The sequence below is a fragment of the Peromyscus maniculatus genome, chromosome 5 (assembly GCF_049852395.1).
Source record: "Peromyscus maniculatus bairdii isolate BWxNUB_F1_BW_parent chromosome 5, HU_Pman_BW_mat_3.1, whole genome shotgun sequence".
NCBI classification, from domain to species: domain Eukaryota; kingdom Metazoa; phylum Chordata; class Mammalia; order Rodentia; family Cricetidae; genus Peromyscus; species Peromyscus maniculatus.
In genome coordinates, this window is record NC_134856.1 from 72,703,249 (window position 1) to 72,725,510 (window position 22,262).

At 42.8% G+C, this 22,262-nt stretch overlaps 1 protein-coding gene across 5 annotated transcripts in view; it reads right to left on the reverse strand.

Moving 5' to 3' along the window:
• The window catches only part of Armc3 (armadillo repeat containing 3), a 91,008-nt gene that overhangs the window by 10,204 nt on the left and 58,542 nt on the right, over positions 1 to 22,262 (reverse strand). For 3 of the 5 annotated variants that reach the window (XM_042278040.2, XM_015997436.3, XM_076572614.1), the window contains 6 exons: positions 18,904 to 19,153; positions 14,959 to 15,095; positions 10,523 to 10,691; positions 4,773 to 4,870; positions 3,551 to 3,652; positions 3,070 to 3,177 (listed from right to left, as the gene is read on the reverse strand). In XM_042278040.2, the coding sequence (XP_042133974.2) occupies positions 3,070 to 3,177; positions 3,551 to 3,652; positions 4,773 to 4,870; positions 10,523 to 10,691; positions 14,959 to 15,095; positions 18,904 to 19,153 (864 nt within the window). The remainder of the gene's footprint in view (positions 1 to 3,069; positions 3,178 to 3,550; positions 3,653 to 4,772; positions 4,871 to 10,522; positions 10,692 to 14,958; positions 15,096 to 18,903; positions 19,154 to 22,262) is intronic. The other 2 variants (XM_042278043.2, XM_076572615.1) reach the window with 1 other exon arrangement.

A 22,262-nucleotide genomic window follows, 5' to 3' on the forward strand; every position in this document is an offset into this window, starting at 1 on the left:
ATCAGAGGACAGAGCCAGCCACTAGGTTAGACATAGAGGTCTGGCAGTGGTGGCACACACCTTTAATCCTATCACTCCGGAGGTAGAGATCCGTCTGGATCTCTGTGAGTTCAAGGTCACACTGGGCTACATGAGACTGATGCAGTATAGGAGAGAAACAGAGCCAGCGTGGTGGCACACACCTTTAACCCCAGCACTTGAGATCTCATGCCTTTCCTGGGAAGGACACACGCCTTTAATCCCAGGAGTAATATGGCAGGGCAGAGAAAAGTATATAAGGTGTGAGGAAACAGGAACTCACTCTCTTTAGACTGAGGATTTCATAGAGGTAAGAACTAGTGGCTGGCTGTTCTGCTTCTCTGATCTTTCAGCTTTCACCCAGATATCTGGCTCTGGGTTTTTTGTTAAAAGACTGTCTAAGATTTGAACAACAGCACTGCCTGGTGTGTCCCTTGAATCCATTTCCAGTTCAGCACTCTTCCTCCAAACAGCTGGTCCTAATCCTTTGGCCCCACCCCATAGGTGATCATTCCTTTGTCAGTATCTCCAGCTACTAGATAGTGTCTTTTCTGTCATTTGTACCCCAGGGGATGACACTAGCTGAGAGGGACTGAGAGGAACTGACAGGCACGAGTGACCCTCTGTCCTAGCTAGTGGTTTTTGTTTCTCTGATAGACATCATGATCAAAAGCAACCTTTGGCCGGGGAGGAAAGGGTTTATTTCAGGTTACATCTCTCAGGTCATGCTCCATCACAGAGGGAAGAAGTCAGGACAGGAACTTGAGGCAGGAACTGAAGCATAAACTATGGAGGAATGCTGCTTCCTGGCTTGTTCCTCGTGGCTTTCTCAGCCTGCTTTCTTATAGAACCCAGAACCACCAGCCCAGGGATGGCACAGTCCACAGTGGGCTGGGTCCTTCAACATCAACCACTGATAAGAACACAGACTTGCTTACAGGCCCACCTGCTTGGAGCAATTTCTCAGCTGAGGTTGGTTCCCTCTTCCCAGGTGATTCAAGCCAACAGAAAACCAAATAGTGCATCCTCTAAGAGGAAGGGGAAGATCTCCCTAGATGGTCACCACAGCCCCTTTGCAAGGAATTCACAGAAACTTAAGTGTACAAGAGTCTCAGGTAAGGCCCAGGCTTCCCACTTTGAAGATGATCCAGACTCCAATAGTTCCTCTTCGCATTTTTTAGCTTTAGTAATTTCCCCCTTAATAAGTGCCCAAGGGAAAGTTCAGTAAAGGACATTCTTTTTGTTTGTTTGTTTGGTTTTGTTTTTTTTTTTTTTTTCTGAGACAGGGGTTTCTCTGTGTAACAGTCCTGGCTGTGCTGGAACTCACTCTGTAGACCAGGCTGGCCTTGAACTCATAGAGATCCACCTGCCTACTCCCGACTCTTAAGGCAGTCAAGTCTCTGAGGAACCCACACTCAAGTGGGGGCAGATCAAGAGGTCTGTCCAAATATGCTTGGATGAGGGTGGGTGGGGTTTCTCAAAAAGAATGGAAAGACCAAGTCCCAAGGGTCCAGGAAGGTCAGAGTGGGGGCAGTGGGAGGCTGTCTACTATCCCTCAGTTCAACCGCTGCCCAGCTGTGGACCCTGTAGTGACAAGTCTCAAAACCAGCTATAGCTTTAAAGGGGTCGGGGTTTCTGAGTGCTTCTCTTGCTAACCCCTCCTTCTGCCTGACCTGAATTCTACTCTTCAATTTTTCTAGCAGAATTGTGTCACTTGGTCATTAGTGATATGTAAACAGGTGTATGACTTTTAAGGTAAAGAAACTGTTGCTTTAGCTAAACATGCCACATCCTCGTATGCACGGGTACAGATCTTTTATCATGTGTTCAGGAGGCTGGACTCTCAACAATATTAAGATTAAGCTGCAGATCTTACTGAAACATTCATTACCTAATTGGCAAGGAACTTAGTTTGTTCCAGATTCAAACAAGCTGGGAATATGGGGCTAACCTGTGGCAGGAATAGCATCCAAGTTAAGTAATTCTCAAGTGCTGGGTTTACATTTCCAGCTAGGGATGGGAGTTATTTATCTTTACCTGTTACTAACCACACAATGTAAAAGGAACTAATCAACTAAAGGTCACATCAATTTTCCTTCTGAATATTTTGAGAAAAAAATCAAAGACTCCTTCAATTCAAACCATTTTCTCCCCCACCTCGACTTTTCCTTAGACAGGTAGCCCAGGCTGGCCTCCAACTCTCTATGAAGCCGAGGATAAGTTCGAACTTCTGATCCCCCTTCTTCCAGCTCCTGAGTGCTGAGATTGTAGGGGTGAACCACCATGCTGTGTTTATGTCCTACTGGGTCTTAAACCTAGGTATTCATTTGTGCTAGTCAAGTGTCTCACCCATGGAGCCATCTCCCCGACCCAAATAGGAGTTTTGAATACATAACCCAAAGAAGCACAAAGAACACTGTGGTCGTTCCAACCAGAGGGGCTGTCTCTTTCTGTTTGAACTGCTTCTGTCCTGAAGGGTAAGGGACACAGCCAGGAAAAGATGGAGAGAGTGTGATCAGGAAAGGACACAGGTACATGGCCTGCTGGAAGAAGATAGCCCCTCCCATCCCAATGGAGCAGAATGGGGGGCATCAGGAGCTGCCTCCACTGTCCTTTTTAAATGGAAGCCACTGTAGTACTTGATAATGGTTACCAAGATAGCTCGACTTCTCCAAAGGTAGGAGAAATTCTGGGTACACTTGTCAAAGACAGCACAGAACAAAAACAGACAATTTTACATCCCAGGGTTTTGACTCCATTCGACGCATAGGTCTCAAAATCAAACTTCTTTTGTAGTACTGGGGCCCAAACCCGGGTTAGGACGCTTGCTAGGCAAATTCTCTATCACCAAGCTACTCAAGACCTGAGGGGCGGCTATTAAATAGAACTTTTAGGTGCCAGATTGTGGCTCACCCTTGCCTACCATGGAGACTCCAGGGTTCCATGCCCAGCACAGGATAAACAAAAGCTCTATCTCCCTTTCTGGCCCTTATTGCATAATTACAAGTAGCCATGACTGTAACTGAAAGAATAAAACAGTGTATTTCTTACCTTGAACCTTTTTCTTTGGTGGTACCTCTGCTAAGGACAGTGTTTCGTCCTGACGTCGGCTCTGATTTTTCTTCTGTGGGAGACCCAAATCCAGCACTAAAACGAAGACTATTTTTCTTTTTGTCATTTGAAAGGAACACATCTTATTCTAGTCATGCTAACAGTGGCAACAGGTTACATTTACAAGATAATTTTATTATGAGAAGGTCCTTTCTCTCCCATTATTATTGGATTCAATCACCATTATAACAGTCAGAGACTAGTCCATCCACAGTTCAGGGAAACTCAACCTCAATTACAGGTCCTCCACACCTAATTTTCCCCCAGAGATCTTTACCACAGCAATTTACAAAACAATTATGCAGCTGTATCACCATAAGAAAAAGAATTGAGTTGCCAAAAATCTAAAACTCTAACAACAAAATCCTCAATCTTTCATCTCTAGGAGGGTTAGTTGAATGTTGATAAAATATGGCCTTACGTGGATTTCTCTTTGCTTGCCCTTCTTAAGGAAGATGAAGAAGAAATGCTTCGTCCATAGCCAACATCTGATGATTTATCCTCCATAGATGGAGGTGGAGAACTGAAAGGTTATACATTTGGAGTTAGATACAAACTAAAATTTGTCAGAACTAACTTTGTCCTATAAAACAGATTCCTTGGGAAAGTCATATTTGCAGAAGATCCTCAATGGCACCATACCAGTTTTAAAAGCATAAAAGAGAGTTTTAAAAGCATAAAAGCATAAAATTAAAAATTTTAATAAAAATAAAAATTTTTATTAAGACAAAAATAAAGTCAAAACTTTTCACAAGCCAGAACAGGAAATATATATATATATATATATATATATATATATATATATATATATGCATTACACATATATATCACATATATATGCATTACATATATATCATATATATCACATATATATGCATTACATATATATATCACATATATATGCATTACATGTATATATCGTGTTGGTAGTATATAGATATACAGATTCACGGGATCTTTTTTTTTTTAATATTGAACTGGGGCTGGGGCTGTAGCTTAGCTGGCAGAGAGCTTACCCAGCATGCACCAAGTCGTGGGTTTGATCCTCTTCACCATGTAAATCACCCCTCATGATAAATGCCTATAAACCACTCAGGGAAGGAGGCAGTTCAAGGCTATCCTCAGCTACAAGAGGAGTTTGAAGCCAACTTGTGCTATAAGCAATCCAATTTAAAAAGCCAAAAATGTGTAAGCCAGGTGTGGTGATGTACACCTTTCATCCCAGCATTTTAGAGGCAGAGACAGGTGGATATCTGTGACTTCAAGGACAGCCTCGACTACAGAGTGAGACCCTGTAATTTTCTTTCTATGATGCTTTAATTTTTAGCTCTACCATCTATTTATTTTAAAGAAAAATGATGGGTGATGATTACATGCCACTACACATTTCTGGAAACTTGTCAATATTGTCTACATTTTACATTCTTGGGTTATTTTTCCTAATCCACTGGAAGTGGTTAAACATGGAAGCAGTGGAAAATACAGGTTGTTCCATCTCAGACTGAGTTTATGGACCAGCCCTTATTTTCAGTTTCAGATCAGCTGGGAAGATACCATACTGCTAACTTTTACATTCTTGTATATTTATAAACAGAAACTGCATGCTTCCTTACCTAAAAGCACTCCTACCCCCAAAGACTCACATGTCAGATTTACTGTTGACTAATAAAATAGCACGTTGATCATTCAGCTCCTGTAAGCAGAGTTCCTTTAATGGCAAAAGTTTGGTGCCAGGATTTATCTGTAAGATAATGTAAGATATCTGTAAGATAAGCACAAAAGAGGGTTCTCTGCATGGGTTATGTGCTGTGGATATCACTCTATATAAATAAAACACTGATGGCCAGTGACCAGGCAGGAAGTATAGGCGGGACAAAGAGAGAGGAGAATTGGGGAAACAGGAAGAAGGAGGAGAGACACTGCAGCCACCGCCAGGAGAGGCAACCTGTAAAGACGCCGGTAAGCCACCAGCCACGTGGCAAGGTATAGATTTATAAAAATGGGTTAATTTAAAATAAAAGAACAGTTAGCAGGATGCCTGCCACGGCCATACAGTTTATAAGTCTGAGTGATTATTTTATAAGTGGATTGTGGGACTGGGGGGCTTGGGGAACCTGGAGAGAAGCCCTCCAGCTACAAATGGCGCCCAACGGCTCGAGTTTCCACCTTAAACCTGAGAATATTTAATAACCAATTCTAAACAGAGCCAAAACCAGGTTCCTGCTTCTTGTCTCATACGGGCAGCTAGACGCTGCAAAATGCAGGTTTGAACACCGGCGGGTTCCTGGCGTGTGCATTTGACCCGCAGTATGGCGGAAATGAGGCGTCTGCCAGCGGCACATTAAGCTGTGTGGTAGATTTAGTCTTTACTATTATTTAAAAAAAAAAAAAAAAAGAGGTTTCTGGGCTACACGCTGCTTTGATAAAAGCTTAGACCCACTATTTCTGAGACTTGATGACTCCCAGAGCTGGCGGAAAACGTACCACTGCCATGTTGGGAAGCTGAAATGGGCGGAGCCAGCAGCCACAGCGCCGTTTCAGGCTTAAAAGGCTACAGTTTAAAGCAATAAGTTCGCAGGCCGGGCGGTGGTGGTGGTGGCGGCGGCGGCGGCGGCGGCGCACGCCTTTAATCCCAGCACTCGGGAGGCAGAGCCAGGCGGATCTCTGTGAGTTCGAGGCCAGCCTGGGCTACCAAGTGAGTCCCATGAAAGGCGCAAAGCTACACAGAGAAACCCTGTCTCGAAAAACCCAAAAAGAAAAAAAAAAAAAAAAGCAATAAGTTCGCAGTAAGACTGATTCAGATAAAATAGTTTATAATGCATGTAAAAATGTACATAGGCTTAAAAGAAAAAAATATATACCGTTATATAAACAAATAGTATCTAAAAATAAAGTGTTTTTTAAAAAAAACAGTGAAGGTAATAAGCCACATAAAGATGGCTATCACACATAAAATCTGGATTATGTTGTCTTTGATATTCGTAACTGAAGAAAAACATTTGATTACAAAAGCTGTTGAGTTATGCCAAAATGTATATATATATATATATTTTTTTTTTGGTTTTTTCGAGACAGGGTTTCTCTGTGTAGCTTTGTGCCTTTCCTGGAACTCACTTGGTAGCCCAGGCTGGCCTCGAACTCACAGAGATCCGCCTGCCTCTGCCTCCCTAGTGCTGGGATTAAAGGCGTGTGCCACGACCGCCCGGCCAAAATGTATATTTTAAAGGTACCTTGACTTCAAAATTTGGATATAAGGAAATGTTACTTTGGAAAAGAGGCTCTGCTTTTGTTTCTACAGAAAGCCAGAGGCTGTGGATTTGTTCCAGATTAAGATACATCAGGTTTCACCAGCCAAGACCCCCTGAAAGGTCTCCGATGACACCATGGCCCAGATGATCCAACATCCAGACCGGTTTCAAGGCAACTGGTTCACACAATACAGTCTCACGGACTACCCCATAGGTCTAAAATTTTCTTTGCGTCCCCATAAGATACAGCGCCCCCCTCCAGCAGGAAGTAGTAAGAGATGCTACGCCCAAATTCCCAAATATACCAAGCTGGCTTTAGAGGTGGAATTGGCTCACTCCCCCTCTAAACCCAGACATATTGCTTTAAAAAAAAAAAATGGTTAAGAGATTCTTGTGTCCCAAATCAGAAGAGCCCTCTGGTGTGGGACAGAGAAAAACCAATATTTTTATTTAAAACAGGTTGATTATAAATGTGATCTCTTTCTAAAAAAGAAAAGAGGATATGATATATAGGAGGATATGGAGATGATAAGATAAAAGGGTAGATTAATGAACCTACTTTTAAAGAACAACTTGTTTAAAATGTTTTACATTGGTATAGATTTTAGTTTATGTTTAAAATGTTTTACATTGGTATAAATTTTAGTTCATTGATACAAACTTGAAGTTAATTTTGTTATACTGTATATATATATATATATATTTCTATTCTTGTTTGAGATATTATGTTTATATAACTCATTTAAAATTGTAATGGATAATTAAAAAATAGATTAATAATTAGTCATCTATGATAATCATATCTGTAGCCATGTTAGTTAAGTCTTCTAGGTATACATAGATATATTTCAGATAGATAGGTAATCTTCAAACACTTCATAGACCTAGAGAATATGGCATTTAAATAACTTAAAATTCTGTTGACATGAGACACAATTGCTCCTGGCTGCACCAATTGATTCCGAGAGAATGTTGGGTTTCTAAGACATTTCCATTTGGAAGTTTGTCTTCTTGGCACAAAATGGCCTACTGGGCAAAGAACTGCCCTTGCCTTGATGGCTGACAGTACAAATGCAATGCTGTCCTTTCTGGACAAGCGGGACACAAGGAAAGCGACCACTGTACTCTGCCAAGACAGGGTAAGATGGTCTCTTAAAATTCCTGCTTCTAAAAATGGTCTGTCAGATACTCTAGGCCTGTAGCCAATTTGAATGCACCAACAATGCTGAGAAATATTAGGTGACTGTCCAGGCTGCCAGCTGTCTTGGTCTACTCTTGCAAGATTCCCGAAAGTTGCTTGCATCCATCTACCATTTCTCAGGTACCATTATGTTCCTTCTCAGGTCTTTGATGTGGTTAAAGACTAGATAGTCGTAATTTCCTCAGTTATGATAAAAGATAAGTTAGCTATAAAACCTTAAACTCACAAATATAAGATAGATAGGACATCTTCTTTAATATTGTAACTATAATTCTTGCTTGGTAATTGTTTTGTTATATGTAATTTTACCATGTTAAAGTTAAAACCTTCCTTTTTAAAAAAAGAAGAAAGGGGAAGTGCTGTGGATATCACTCTATATAAATAAAACACTGATGGCCAGTGACCAGGCAGGAAGTATAGGCGGGACAAAGAGAGAGGAGAATTGGGGAAACAGGAAGAAGGAGAGAGAGAGACTGCAGAGACCGCCAGGAGAGGCAACCTGTAAAGACGCCGGTAAGCCACCAGCCACGTGGCAAGGTATAGATTTATAAAAATGGGTTAATTTAAGATAAAAGAACAGTTAGCAGGAAGCCTGCCACGGCCATACAGTTTATAAGTGATATAAGCGTCTGAGTGATTATTTTATAAGTGGATTGTGAGACTGCGGGACTTGGGGAACCTGGAGAGAAGCCCTCCAGCTACAGTTATGATTTAAACATGAGTGCTGATAGAAAGGGTTCTTGACAGTTTGAGGAGTCTGATTCATTCATGTACACACATACTGCAGATAGATAACTGAAAGACAGACAAGATGATAGATAGATAGATGGATGGATGGGTGGATGGATGGATGGATGGATAGATGGATGGATAGGTAGGTAGGTGGATGGATGGATGGATGGATGGATGGATGGATGGATAGATAGATAGATAGATAGATAGATAGATAGATAGATAGATAGATAGATAGATAGATAGATAGATAGACAGATAGATAGATAGTAGATAGAGGCAGGTAGATGATAGATGATAATCTCTATACATAATCAGAGCCGGGGGCCAGAAGCTTTCAGACACTCTCTCCTTTCATCCACATTCTTTGCTGTCTTACCCTCAGCTATTCCATACTATAGCTGTTATCACAGTCCCTGGAAGTATTTGTGCCCAGAATTTATCTACACGCTTCAGGGAGGACTTTACCTGTAAAAGTACCCATAAACTGAAACTGATTCCTCAAAAATTGTGGGCCTATTTAAAGGGAAGCTGGAGCTGGAAAGATGGCCCTGGAGGTAAGAGCACTTGTTTCTCTTGAAGAGGACCCAGGTTTGCTTCCTAGGACCTGAACAGCATTTTACAACTGTCTGTAACTCCAGTCTCAGGAGATCTAATGCTCTCTTCTGCCCTTGTCAGGCACCAGGCATGCAACACACATGGTGCACATATACGTGTGCAGGCAAAACACTCATGGACACGCTAACACAGAAGAAATGGGGGGAAATTTCATAGGGTCATACCTCTAGACAAAGAACCACAGGCGACCAATGACTGCTAGGAGAGAGGGGAGCTAAGCTCTCCTAGGGATGAGCCGCCTTGTTGGTTATCACGTGCAGAGTGATCAGCCCTGAAACCATATACCCACAAACAACAAAAATGGACTCAGCATATTCTCTCTCTCTCCGTCCGTCTATCCATCCATCTGTCTGTCCATTCATCCATCCATGCATACACACACATATATATGTATGTAACAATAATAATCAAAGAAAAAGAGGCTATCAGCTTGAGAGTGGGAGGGCACAGAAGGGATTCGAGGGTAATTTTCTCAGCCTGAGAGAAGAGGGCAAACTAGATAAACTTCTAAATCTTTTTGATCAAGTTATAGATTCCATTCCAATCTAAGATAGTTTTCATAATCTTTTCAAAACAATCTGTTTTAGTCTTCTAAAACTAAAAGAGATCCTATCACTCTCTACAAGAGATCCTGCCCCATTTCCCATTTCAGATTTCGGTCTTGATCTCATAGAGGTCTTCAAGAATCATATGATCTGGGTTCCTCTACCCATCTGGAGTAATCTCTATTGTTCCATTTTGTCAGCTCTGTTCCTATGCTGTCCCCCACCCTGCTATTCCTTAGACATGCCAGGCACATTTGTCCCTATTCCTCCATTGCCCAGAAAGTTCTCTCCCACATAGCTGCCAGGCTAACTTTCCTACTCTCTCCAAGTTTTTATCCAGATACCACACTCAGGGATGCCTCACCACCATTTGAAAATGGCAACTCTCTGCTTTATGACCTCATTGTTTTGTAGATGCCCTCATCCTGCCTCTGTTCTGCTCTCCCTCACCCACCACCCACCTCTAACTCATTTGCTGTCCTCCCTTTGATCCCATGGGAGCGGAGGTCTTTTATCTTTTTTGTTCTGTTGACGCAGTCAAAGCCAGCAACGTCAGAAGTGTAGTACTTTCAGAGTGAATGAATCAGAATGTTCTTTATATAGAATAGTTTCATTGAATGTTTCAAAGACTCCGGCTCCTCTCTCTGTCAGCACTGCCCCGTGTGTCCATGTTCTGTGTTAGGTTTCCTGCTCCTGTTTTCAGTTCTCCTGAAGCATCTTTATACTGACGTTATAGTAGTTCTTTCAAAATTACTCACTGTTGAATAAAATGAGCTTTTGTGGAGCAGTTTCTCGGTGGTTTGTGTGTGTCGTGGGTGTCACTGGACTTGAACTAACAAGCTGACTTAAACTACTAGTAAAACAGAACCTAGTTAAAACTATGAGAACACAGAATCTTAGAGCCAGAAGAAGTCCAGGCTAAAGGGATGATTTTCGCTTTTCTATCTATAAAAATATAAACTATGTTTGGAGTTTATAAAATAGCAATGCAAGGGTATCATGATTAAAGGGAAAATCATAGTAAAGCACAAATAAATGCTGTCACTTACCCGGCCGTAATCATAGAATCCATCACTAATTATGTTGCTTGATGACAAATAGCCAGTCTGGCTATATTTCAGGGAAAGATTGTTGTTGAGCAATTTGTTATAGGCTGCCTCACTGAATTTATTTTTCCGACTCACTGATAGATTAATTTCTTCAAGGATATCTAGAGCCCTGTCAACAAAATTAAAACAAACAAACAAAACAAAAACAACCTGTTTGTTTTCTCCAAGCCAACCGCCATTGAGTTCCCATTTCTATCTTTACACTCCTGAGTGAAGAATTGAGATGGAAAGGTTAGTGCCTCCCCTGCCTTTTTAAATGAAGTAAAACTGACAGTATTATGAAGACAAATCAGTGCTTTCTGTGAACACAAATGCCACGCAATAACTCATATTCAGACAGTTGGTAGGACACGGCCTGGATAAATGTCTACGTTAAAAGCTTGATTGTCTACCTGTGGCTCTGTTGGGAGGTGAGGAGAGCATTGAGGTGGGGTCTAGCGGGAGGGAGTTAGGTCATTGGTGTGTGTCCTTGAAAAGGTTATTGGCAGCCCCCACTTCCTGTCTTTGCTACCTAGCGCTCTGAGGTGAGCAGCCCTGCTTGCCTCCGTACCCCGACTATGAGCTCCTACTGAGATGTGCTGCCTCTCCACAGGTCCAGATGTGTGCAAGGAGACCAAGGAACCGTGAGCAAAAACATCTGGAACTCTAAGTCAAAATAAATCTTTCCTCCTCATAAGTTCCCTTCTCGGGTGTTGTCACAGCAACAGAAAACAGGTGAATGGGTAGTAATGGGTTCTCTTATGACTTTTTCATACATATGTGCCATTGCACTTTAATTTGCACACTCACCGGCCTTCCTTATCCTCCTTGCCCCTCTATTGCTGGCTCTCTTCCACCCTCTAGTGAGTCCCTACTGTCTGTAATAGAACATGTCATATGTCACATGTATTCTACTACCCTCTCTTTCCTGCTCCATCACTCCTTTAAGGTTTCTTCCTCCCCTCTCAGGGTCTCCTTTAAACACACACATGTAAGTATACACATACATACATAGTTTCAATATAGGTTCTACAGAGGAGAAAAACATGCATGTATTCTAAGTCTAGATGTGAATGCCACACAGAAATCTCCAGTTCTATCCACTTTTCTTCAGATGTCATGACTGCAGATGTCTTAATAGTTGGACAAAATCTCACCGTATGTGTCACCACATTGTCTTTATCTGTTTGTTAATGGACGTTTAGGCTGGTCTATTTCTCAACCATTTTGGAGGAGCATTTGGATGGTCTCTGTAGTGTGTTTACTTACAGTCCTTTAGATGGAGTTTACATGCCTTCTAGATATGTATAAGGGCTCATCATTCCTTATGCCCTCAGCAGCATTTCCTGTTCTTTGTTTTCTTGATGTCAACCTTTCTGACTGGCTAAAACTGAATATCAAAATAATTTTAATTTGCTTTTCCCTGATGGCTAAGGATGTTGAGCAGTTTTTCAGATATCTGTTAGTCAATTTGTATTTCTTCTTTTGAGGATTATCTATTCCATTCATTAGCCCATCTATTGACTGGATGATTCTTCTGATGTATAATCTTTGCAGCTTTTAATATGGTCTAGTTATTAATCCCTTATGATCTTTTTGTAGTTATTAAAGATTTTTTCTCTTATGAAGGCTGTCTGCTTATTCTGGGGACCACATTCTGCTGTACACAAATGAGAAATTCCATTTCATTTATGTATTCTCGGGATTATTTCCTGTGCCCTTGGAATCCCTTTCAGAAAGTCTTTGCCTGGGCCTATGCTTAGAAGTATTTTAGTTTTGTTTTCTTCTATCAGTTTCAAGGTTTCAGGTGTTACATTAAGGTCTTCTACCTACTTTAAATCGTTCTTTCTACAGTACAAGAGATGTGACTCTATTTTCTCTTCTACATGTGGAGAGCCATTTCCCCGTGCCATTTGTCAGACATGCTATATTTTCTCCAATGTGTATTTTGGGCATCTTTGTCAAAAATCATAGGGCTGCGACTATGGAGGTTAATATCTGGAACCTTTCTTGCCTTCCATTGGTCTACACGTCTGTTTTGGTGCCATATAGGTTTTGTTACTATGGCTCTGTAGTATAATTTAAGATCAACTACTGCGATACCTCCAGCAATGCTCTTTGTGATTAGTGCTGCTTTGGCTCTTCTGAGTTTTTTATGCTTTCACATGAATTTCAGGATTTTTTTTTTTAGTTCTGTGAAGAATGACATTGGAGTTTTGATGGATGCTGTGCTCAATATGCAGATTATTTTTGAAGTACAGATGGTTTCACATTGTTGATTATGCCAATCTAAGAGCACAGGTTGTCTTCCCATCTTCTGGTGTCTTCCTCAACTTCATTTTTCAGTGTCTGAAAGTTTCCCTTTTAGAGGACTTTTACTTCACCGGCTATGTTCATTCCTAGATAGAGTTTTTATATCATTGTAAAAGGGATTCGTTTCACTCCTCTTTCTTTCTTAGCAAGTTTAATGTTGGCACATAGAAAAGCTACTGATTTCTGGATGTTGATTTTAGATCCTGCTAGCTGCTGCAAGTATTTGTCAGTTCTAAGAGTTTTTCTGTGAAGCATTTAACATCTTTTAAATAAAAGATTAAGTTGTCTGCAAACAGGGACAATTTGACTTTTCCTGTTTGGATCTTGTTCCTTTCCTTCTCTTTTTGTACTAGCTAAGACTCTGTGCCCTGTGAATCTCAACAGTCACTGTAGCTGCCTGTGCTTATCCTGGTTTCAGAGAGAATGATTTTAGTTTTTTCTCCACTTAGCGATGTTGGGTATAGGTTTATTGTACATTCCCTTAATTCTGTTGAGGTATTGTTTTAGAATATTATTGTGACTAGGCAAGGATGTGTGACATTTGTTTATGCTACAGAACATTACTGTAACTGTGGAAAGGTATGTTACTTTTCTTTGTGCTGCATTTGTTTAACGATGTAAGGATGCATGTTTAATGACATAGAGATGCGTTGTGTGTGTTCACCTTGCCTGCCAAGGGTGCCTGATTGGTCTAATAAAGAACTGAACAGCCAGTAGCTAGGCCAGTAGCTGGGCATGATTCAGGAACTGGTTGGTGGCCAAAAAGAAAAAGCCTAGTGCAAGTTATAGTCCTTTTTTTTCTTTTCTAATCTCTTCAGGGCTTTTACTGTGAAGGGATGTTGAACCTTTCCAGATGCCTTTTCTCCAGAGATTGAAATGGTCAGTTGACTTCTGTTCTTTAGTGTACTTATTTGCGCTTTGTCTTAGGGTTTCTAGTGTCATGAAGAGACACCATGACCACAACAACTCTTATAAAGGAAAATATTTAACTGGGGCTGGCTCACAATTCAGGGGTTTAATCCATTGTCATCACGGCAGGAAGCATGGCAGTAGGCAGGCAGACATGGTGCTGGAGAGGTAGCACCATGAGCGTTCTATCTCTGTGCTTATAGGTAGCAGGAAGTGAGTGCCACACTGGGCCTGACTTGAGCATCCGAGACCTCAAAGCCCATCCCAGTGACACAGTTCCTCTAACAAAGCCTACCCCATCAAAGCCACACCTTCTAATAGCGCCACCCCCTGTGAGCCTATGGGGCCATTTTCATTCAAACTCCCCCCATTCCGTTACACTATAACCCTGCCCAGCGTCTAATCTCCTTTGTATGCTCTGGAGATCAGGCTAGAAGAATGTTTGTGCCTGTGTTTATCAAGGAGATTGGTCTGTTGTTTTCTTTTATGGTTGCATCCTTGTCCAGTTTTGAATTAGGGTAATGTTGGCTTCCTAGAGTGAATTTGGTAGCGTTCCTAGCATTTGTGCTAGTCGTTCTCTAAAGAGTCCATACAGAATACAGCGGTGAGTCAGTCTGGCCCTGCCCTTTCCTTTCCTTGTTCATTTAATGCAGAAAGAGTATGAGACCCTAGATTTTGTCAACAAAATTATGTAATAAGAACAAATGTTTGGGAATGTGTGGAGACCTTCAAGCCTCTTTGGCTGTTATGTTAAAGAGAACTAAGCTCGCCTGCAGCTTGTGGGAAGAAATGGGAGAGGGACGCTAATTAAATACGGATTATCAGGCCAAAGGGTTTGGTGTTGCAGGGAGGGGGATTAAATAGTAGTGGTCCATCCGGTTTACTTCAGCCTCGAGTCCGGGCGATAAACAGGATTGTGTTTGGCAAAGGTGAAAGAGAACCATTTATGAGGATGAAGTGGAAAAGGAAACGTTGGGAATGAATGCAGAACACTCAAGGGGGGCATCGTCAGGTGGACAGGAAATTGAAAGATGTCCTGCCCCAAGTGGCCCCTCCTGAGTGCTAGCCTAAATGACAGTGCAGCCTCTACTTGATGCTTCTTGGGTCTGCAGGGTCTTTCACGTTCTGTCTCTCATGTTCTGCGTCTGAGCTAGACGAAAGGAACGCCTACTCACCCAAGCCTGCATAACTCGACAGCTGTCAGCTCATCACTGGCACAGACCATCACCGCCCAGCTGGCATGCCTTCGGACCTCATCGTTCTTGGAGTTCAGGAGCTCAACCAGGGGCTCCAGACCACCACACATCCTCAACTACAATCAGAAACCAAAATTTACACATTAAGAGTATAGAAACGGGCTTGGTGGTCCACACCTGCAATCTCAGCACTCAGAGGCTGGGGCAGGAGGCTCCTGAGTTCAAGGCCAGCCTGTATCACAGAGCAAGACCCTATCCTCGAATCCCAGGGCTGTCCTGTCAATATGGTTCATGGTTAGAACACTGCCTGCCATGACTAGTACCATGGGTTCCATCCTCGGCAGGGCATGGGGAACAGAAAAATCAACATTCATACTTTAGAAAAATCTCATGATTTGACTACAAAACGGTTTCAACTGTGCAAAGACAATTTTAGAATGTGTCAATTTAGAGTTCTTACATTCACGGGGAAGTCTGCCAGTCTTTACAAGAATCCACTTTTCCATTCCAAGTAGAAGTCATCTGCCGAGAATTTCCCTGGGACGGTGGGGGGAGCCCATCCTCTCTCTGCAGTATGAGGGTTACTCTGTGCTTATCCACCCTGCACCTGAGCACCGAAGGTTCATTTGGTCCTGACAGACACAAACGTGTCCCCTTACCCCTCCCTGCAAATGCCTTTGTACATGTGATAAAGATGCTGGGACTGGAGATGACACTGCACTCTCAAACAGTCTCAGTGTCCTTGCAAAGATTCCAACAGGAGGAAGACAGGAGTGCCGGAAACAGGAAGGATACAGGGGGATACACTGCTGCTGAGACCGTCTCTGAAGGTGGAAAGAGGGACCATAAGCCAAAGAATGCAGGTGTCTCTAGGACAGTGTTCTCAGCCTTCCTGATGCTGGGACCCTTTAATACACTTCCTCTTGTTGTGCAGACCCTCAACCATAAAATTATTTTCGATGCTCCTTCAGAACTGTAATCCTGCTACTGTTATGAATCATAATGTAAGAATCTGATGTGTGGGTTACCTGATATGTGACCCTGCGAAAGGGTCATTCAACCTCCCAAATGGTCATGAGCCACAGGTTAAGAACCACTGCTCTAGAAGCAGGAATGGCAACGGAACTGAGTAACCCCTCCCCCTCCAAAAACAACAACAAAGACAAAAACAAAAACACCTTCAGAGAGAACACATCACTGGAGACTTCTTGGTTTTAGCTCCTAAGACACATTTTGGGGGATCTGGTCTCTGTTTCTGTAAAGTCATAGATTTTTCTTGTTTTAAGCTGTAAAACACTGGTAATTCAATCTAGTGGCACTAGGAAAGTAACACACACACACACATGCACACACAAATGCACGCACGCGCATGCACACACACACACACACACACACACACACACACACACACACACACAGAGGCCAGAGCTCACTGTTTCTCTCAGCAGGCAAATACTACCTACAGCACACCACAGCCTAGGTCAGAAGCATAACCAAAGCCTGTGCTGGAACAGTTCTGTAGAAAAGGAATTTTGTGTTTTGTTATTTTTATCATATAAAAGTTGTTTCTTTGGGGAATAGAGAAGGGAAAGAAAGTAAGAAAGGAGCTGAATGGAGCTATGTTACTTATGCCACTAAATAATTTCTAGGTATGAAATTCTAACTGGGAAAAGAAAGATCTGAAAGTGTGCTTTGTTGTGGGATATTATTTTAAGATGTGTTACATTTGTTTATGCTCTGGAACATTTGTTTAATGATGCAAAGATGTGTTGCATTCTTTAATGTTGCAGTTGTTTAACTCTGTGAAGCTGCTGTTGCTTTGCCTGTCTAACACCTGATTGGTCTAATAAAGAGCTGAATGGCCAATAGCTATGCAAGAGAGGGATAGGCAGGGCTGGCAGGCAGAGAGAATAAAAAAAAAGGGAGAAATTTGGGAGAAAAAGGTCAGAGAGCAAAAGAAGAATGTAGATGTAACCAATCGTATTATTAAAATAAGAAACACAGAGCCAATGTAAAAGAGAAAAGCCGAGAGGTCAGAGCTCAGAGATAAAATCTTACCTCCTGCAGTGCTCCTAGCTTCCCCGAGAGAGGGAGGTACTTCCTGTGTCCCTGTTTAAATAATCTTTCTGTTCTGCCTTTTCATTGGTTGTAAACCCAACCACATGACTGCCTCATCACTGCCTGTAAGTACCGCCCTCCAGGTCTTAAAGGCGTATGTCTCCAATACTGGCTGTATCCCTGAACACACAGAAATCTACCTAGCTCTTCTAACCACCACGCTCTTACTATGGCTCTAATAGCTCTGACCCCAGGGCAACTTTATTTATTAACATAAAATTAAAATAACATTTCAGTACAAATAAAATATCACCACAGAAGAAGGAGAGAAGACATCAAGGACCAGCCACCCAGCTACACAGCAAGCCACAGAGTAAGAAGTAAAGAAAGGTATATAGAATAGAGAAAGATAAAAACACAGAGGCAAAAGGTAGGCAGGATAATTTAAGAAAAGCTGGCTAGAAACAAGCCAAGCTAAGGCCAGATATTCAAAAGTAAGAATAAGACTTCGTGTATTTATTTGGGAACTGGGTGCCAGGCCCCCAAAGAGTAAAAGGTAAAAACAACGACAAAAACAAACAAAAAACTAACAGCACTTGTCTTGTGTCTGAGATTGTAATACTACATTTTCTAAGTCCGGAAAATGGAAATAACATTTCAGAAAATAATGTCAAAGGCAGTATTTAAAGTCAAGAGCCCATGTGAGCAATGATCCAATTTCAAGCATCCTCAATTCCAACACAGGGGCTGTAGTGCATCCATGCCTCATCATACAGGACTCACTGGTTCATTTGAAGCATGGCATACTTAGGAAGCCAATTTTCTGACCATATTTATTTCTGGGTATAAAACAAGATAGATATCTAATGCTATGTGTTCCTTTGGCAGAGAGCTAACTTATTAATTCCTTCATCCACTCATTTTCTCATTTATTTAACAGCTATTCATTAAATAGGCGTTACAAAAGTCAGGCGTGGAGGCCCACATCTGTAACCCCAGCTCTTGGAAAATAGAGGGGGAAGGATGGTGAGCCCTAGGCCAGAGGCTAACCCTGGATATGCAGTGAGAACCTGCAGATAAGCAATACATAAATGAACATTATGTATCATGGACATTGTAATATAACATGGACACTGGGCAGGAAATTCCATTCCTTTCCCCAAAGCTTGAAGGAGTTTATAGTTTTTCCTTCAAGAACCATAAAATGCGGAGTAGGAAAACAAGGAAAGATTTGGGGGGGCGGGGGGGGGGATCAGGACAGCCAAGCTGGCCGGCTTGGAGAAAGGCAGGTGGAGGAGGTGGTAGAGCTGGCTTTGAATGAGAAGAGAAATTTACCAGGTCGATAAAAGGGGAAACCACCTTTCCATGCAGAGAAACAGAGACGGTAAAAGAAGAGTATACATTCACATGGACTTAGGGAGAGCGGGTATTTCTGCATTGTGGGTTCTAGGAAATGCGGTTGCTTGGACTGTTGGGCAACAGGTGCAGGTCATACAGAGTTTCTGTATATAAAACCCACCAGCTTCCCTCTTAGCCACTGGGACCTTGCAATGTGAGGTGTAAGGAGGGTCACAGGCTAAAGGATCGGTATGGAGAGGGAAGACATGAAAATCTACTGCAGTGTTCCAGGCTAGACCCCTCTGCAAGCACAGGGTAGCATGGCCACAGGGCTGTCACTTCGCTACCAACATTCAGCACAGTGCCTGGCACAGAGTAGTAGGTAAATAAATACCCAGTGGCTAGCTGGACGCCCTAGTAGATGGGTAGGAAGGAACCGTGCCAACAGGAATGAGGACAGGGAGAGAAGATTGGGTAGCTCTCTGAGCAGACGGAATGACTCCAAGCCGTGTACCCGTTCAGCCTCACCTGGTTGCGGGCCTCCACATCGCAGGCAGTGGCAGCCACGGTGAGCGCCGCGGTGCTCTGCACCACCGTGTTGGTGGAGTGGAGCGGACTCAGCAGCGCGTTCATCACTTCGTGGCTCTGGATGACGGTGCGCAGAGGCTCCTGTATGGCCATGTTGGTCAGCACCGTGGCAGCATTGGCGATGGCTCCGTCCCGCTTGCTCGACAGGATGTTGATCAGCGGGTCGATGGCATCGGCTTCTGCGGCAGCACTGTGCACAGCAGGGAGAGAGAAATGCTGTTCTCTCAGTTCAAGGCAGTGTCAGGGGAGTCTGTAACCGAGTTCACTCAAATAAGCACGGACAAGGATTTTAGAAACAGAATGATTTGTCATGTAATGAACCCAGAATGGGATGCCAGTGATCTAAGTGCAATCTGGGGGGAAATGAGTGAAATCAAGTAACCCTTGGGTTACAGAAAATACGTGACCAAAACCTCTTGAGCTCTTAAGTCCTGGGTGGTGTTTGGTTAATTTCCCCAGTGAGGATGAGTGTTAATTGCCAACTGGACACAACCAGGAGTCACCTGGGAAGGGTCTCAGTGAGAGTCTCAGTCGCAACCTGATTTGGTTGCATGTTTTTGGAGCATGTCTTTGGGGGGTTATCTTGATTCTGGTAATTGAGAAGGAAAAATTTGATCACTATGGGTGGCACCATTCCCTGGGCACGGAATTCTACACTAGATGAGTGGGGAAAGCCACCCGGGCACTAGCACTCATGTCTAAATGCATAGCTGTCTGCCCTTGACTGTGGGTATGGCATGTCTGGCTGCTTTAGGTTCTTGCTGCCTTGACTTTTCCACCGTGGATGAACTACAACCCCTAATGCTTGACGGAGGAGTCATGTGTTTTGGCTAAGGCATGCGTGTGATGGATAAAGATTTAAAACATTTGATGGGAGGGGCGGCACTGTGTTAAGCGCCTGAAAAATGACCCTGTGTAATAAGATAACGAGCACACGCTGGCCCTAAAGGACCCACAAAGGCCAACCCTGCCAGGGCTGTCATCTCAGCTATGGGGACAGCAAGGAGTTCAAGCCCTGTCTAGACTATGAAGTGAGTTCCAATTTAGCCTTGGCTACTTGGTGAGACAGTCTCAAAAGAAACAAAAGCAAAACAGACAAAGGGGTCAGGAAATTTAGCTTTGTAGTAGAGCACTTACCTAGCACTTACGTGACTCTAGGTTCAATCCCCAGTAACACAAAAACACATTAATAATAATAACAACTGCTACTTACCTAAGTCATGTTAATAGAAGTTTTAATAACAGAAAATTATTAAGGCTCCAACAACACAAACATGTCAAATTTGAATATCTTGAACTTATATTGGATATATTCTTTTTCATTTAGGATAGTATCATAAAAACAGATGGAAAAAAAAAAAAGTAAATCTGTCTGGTTAAGCCATCAGTGTCCCAGTGCATTTAATTTGGTAACATTATCTAAATCTGCTTACTATCAGGGATGACCTGTGTCCTCAAAGTTATGACAATTGTCCTGTCCTGCACAGAGCAGATGACAAATGAAATCTAGGTAAGGAGACCAGTGGTCCTCAGGGAGAGTAGGCTATGATGACCATACAAAGGAGCTCAGAAGGAAGAGAACAAAGCCCGGGCTTAGTGATGGGCTGGCAGGTTTGACCCACAGGCCTGCCTGCCTGCATCCTTGGCTTATTAGGCCAGTCCTTCCAACGTATTTGCTTCCTTCCAGGTGAAGGTGATATCCAGTTTCACTTCCATGCTTTTTCCTGCTCTTAGGAAACACTTAACCCTTCCTATGACACTCTTCCTTTCTTCAGGAAGATATAACCAAAATTGACTTGTATAAACATGTTGGAAGGCCCTCATCTGAGTATAGTAGCTAGGGGTCTGTTGTTGGGATTTGGGGTGGGGGGCTCTTTGGGTGTCCCACCACCAGCTCCCACATAAATCACACATGGAGGCTTATTCTTAATTATGAATGTCCGGCCTTAGTTTGGCTTAGTTTCTAGCCAGTGTTTCTTAATTATATCATCTACCTTTTGCCTCTGGCTTTTCCCATTCTCTAACTTCTGTTAAATCTCACTCTTTCTCCATGGCTTGCTGTGTAGCTGGGTGGCTGGGTGGCTGGGTAGCTGGGTGGCTGGGTGGCTGGGTGGCTGGGTGGCTGGGTGGCTGGGTGGCTGTGTAGCTGGGTGGCTGGGTGGCTGGGTGGCTGGGTGGCTGTGTAGCTGGGTGGCTGGGTGGCTGGGTGGCTGGGTGGCTGGGTGGCTGGGTGGCTGGGTGGCTGTGTAGCTGGGTGGCTGGGTGGCTGGGTAGCTGGGTAGCTGGGTGGCTGGGTGGCTGGGTGGCTGTCCCCTGGAATCTTCCTCCTCTTCCTCCCTCTTCTCTTTATCTCTTCCCAGATTCTCCTTCTATTTATCCTCTCTGCCCACCAGCCCCACCTATTTCTCCCTCCTGCCTCACTATTCAGCTCTTTATTAGACTACCAGGTGTTTTAGACAGGCACAGTAACAGCTTTACAGAGTTAAACAAATGCAACATAAACAAAAGTAACACACCTTAAAACAATATTCTACTACAGGGGTCAGTGTTTAGTTCCTTTCCTTGGAATAAAATACTCTTGCGTGGTCATTTGGTTTTATAAATAAGGAAGATTTTACACTTGACCTTAGTTGAAGAACTGAAAAACAACGAATAAAAAGATTTAGAGCTTACGGTTTTATCAGGAACTTCTCGTATTTTTGCTTATGTAGTTTTACAGCTCAAATACTGAATTTTAAAAAACTTTCTGTTGCATCTATATTGTGTGTGTGTGTGTGTGTGTGTGTGTGTGTGTGTGTGTGCGCGCGCGCGTGCATGCTTGTGCGCGCTCATGTACACATGCCAGAAATAGAACCCAGGGCTTTACACATGCTTTCCCACAGAAATATCTGCCAACTCCTGGAAGTTCAAGTTCAATGTATTTTTCTAGTTGACATACACTGGAATCTTTTCAAAACTCCTTTTCTTTTGAGTAATTTTTCTTGACACTCAACATAACCCAGCTCCTCAAGTCAAATGCTTCAAATCTGTAACCACTCCAAGCATGCCTTGCCCAAGATACATGATTCCTTTGTTAAGTGGTAGGTATTTTCATGCTTGGAAAATTGAAAGAGCACACATCACTTTATTTTTTCAATTTCTCACAAAAACAAGAAACTAGGAAATGGGGCTGGAGACATAGCACAGCACTTAATCAGGAACACTTTCTACCCTTGAAAGGACATGATTCACTGGCTCAGACCACCTGTAACTCCAGGTCCAAGAGACTGACTGTCCCCTCTAGTCTCCAAGAGCCAGGC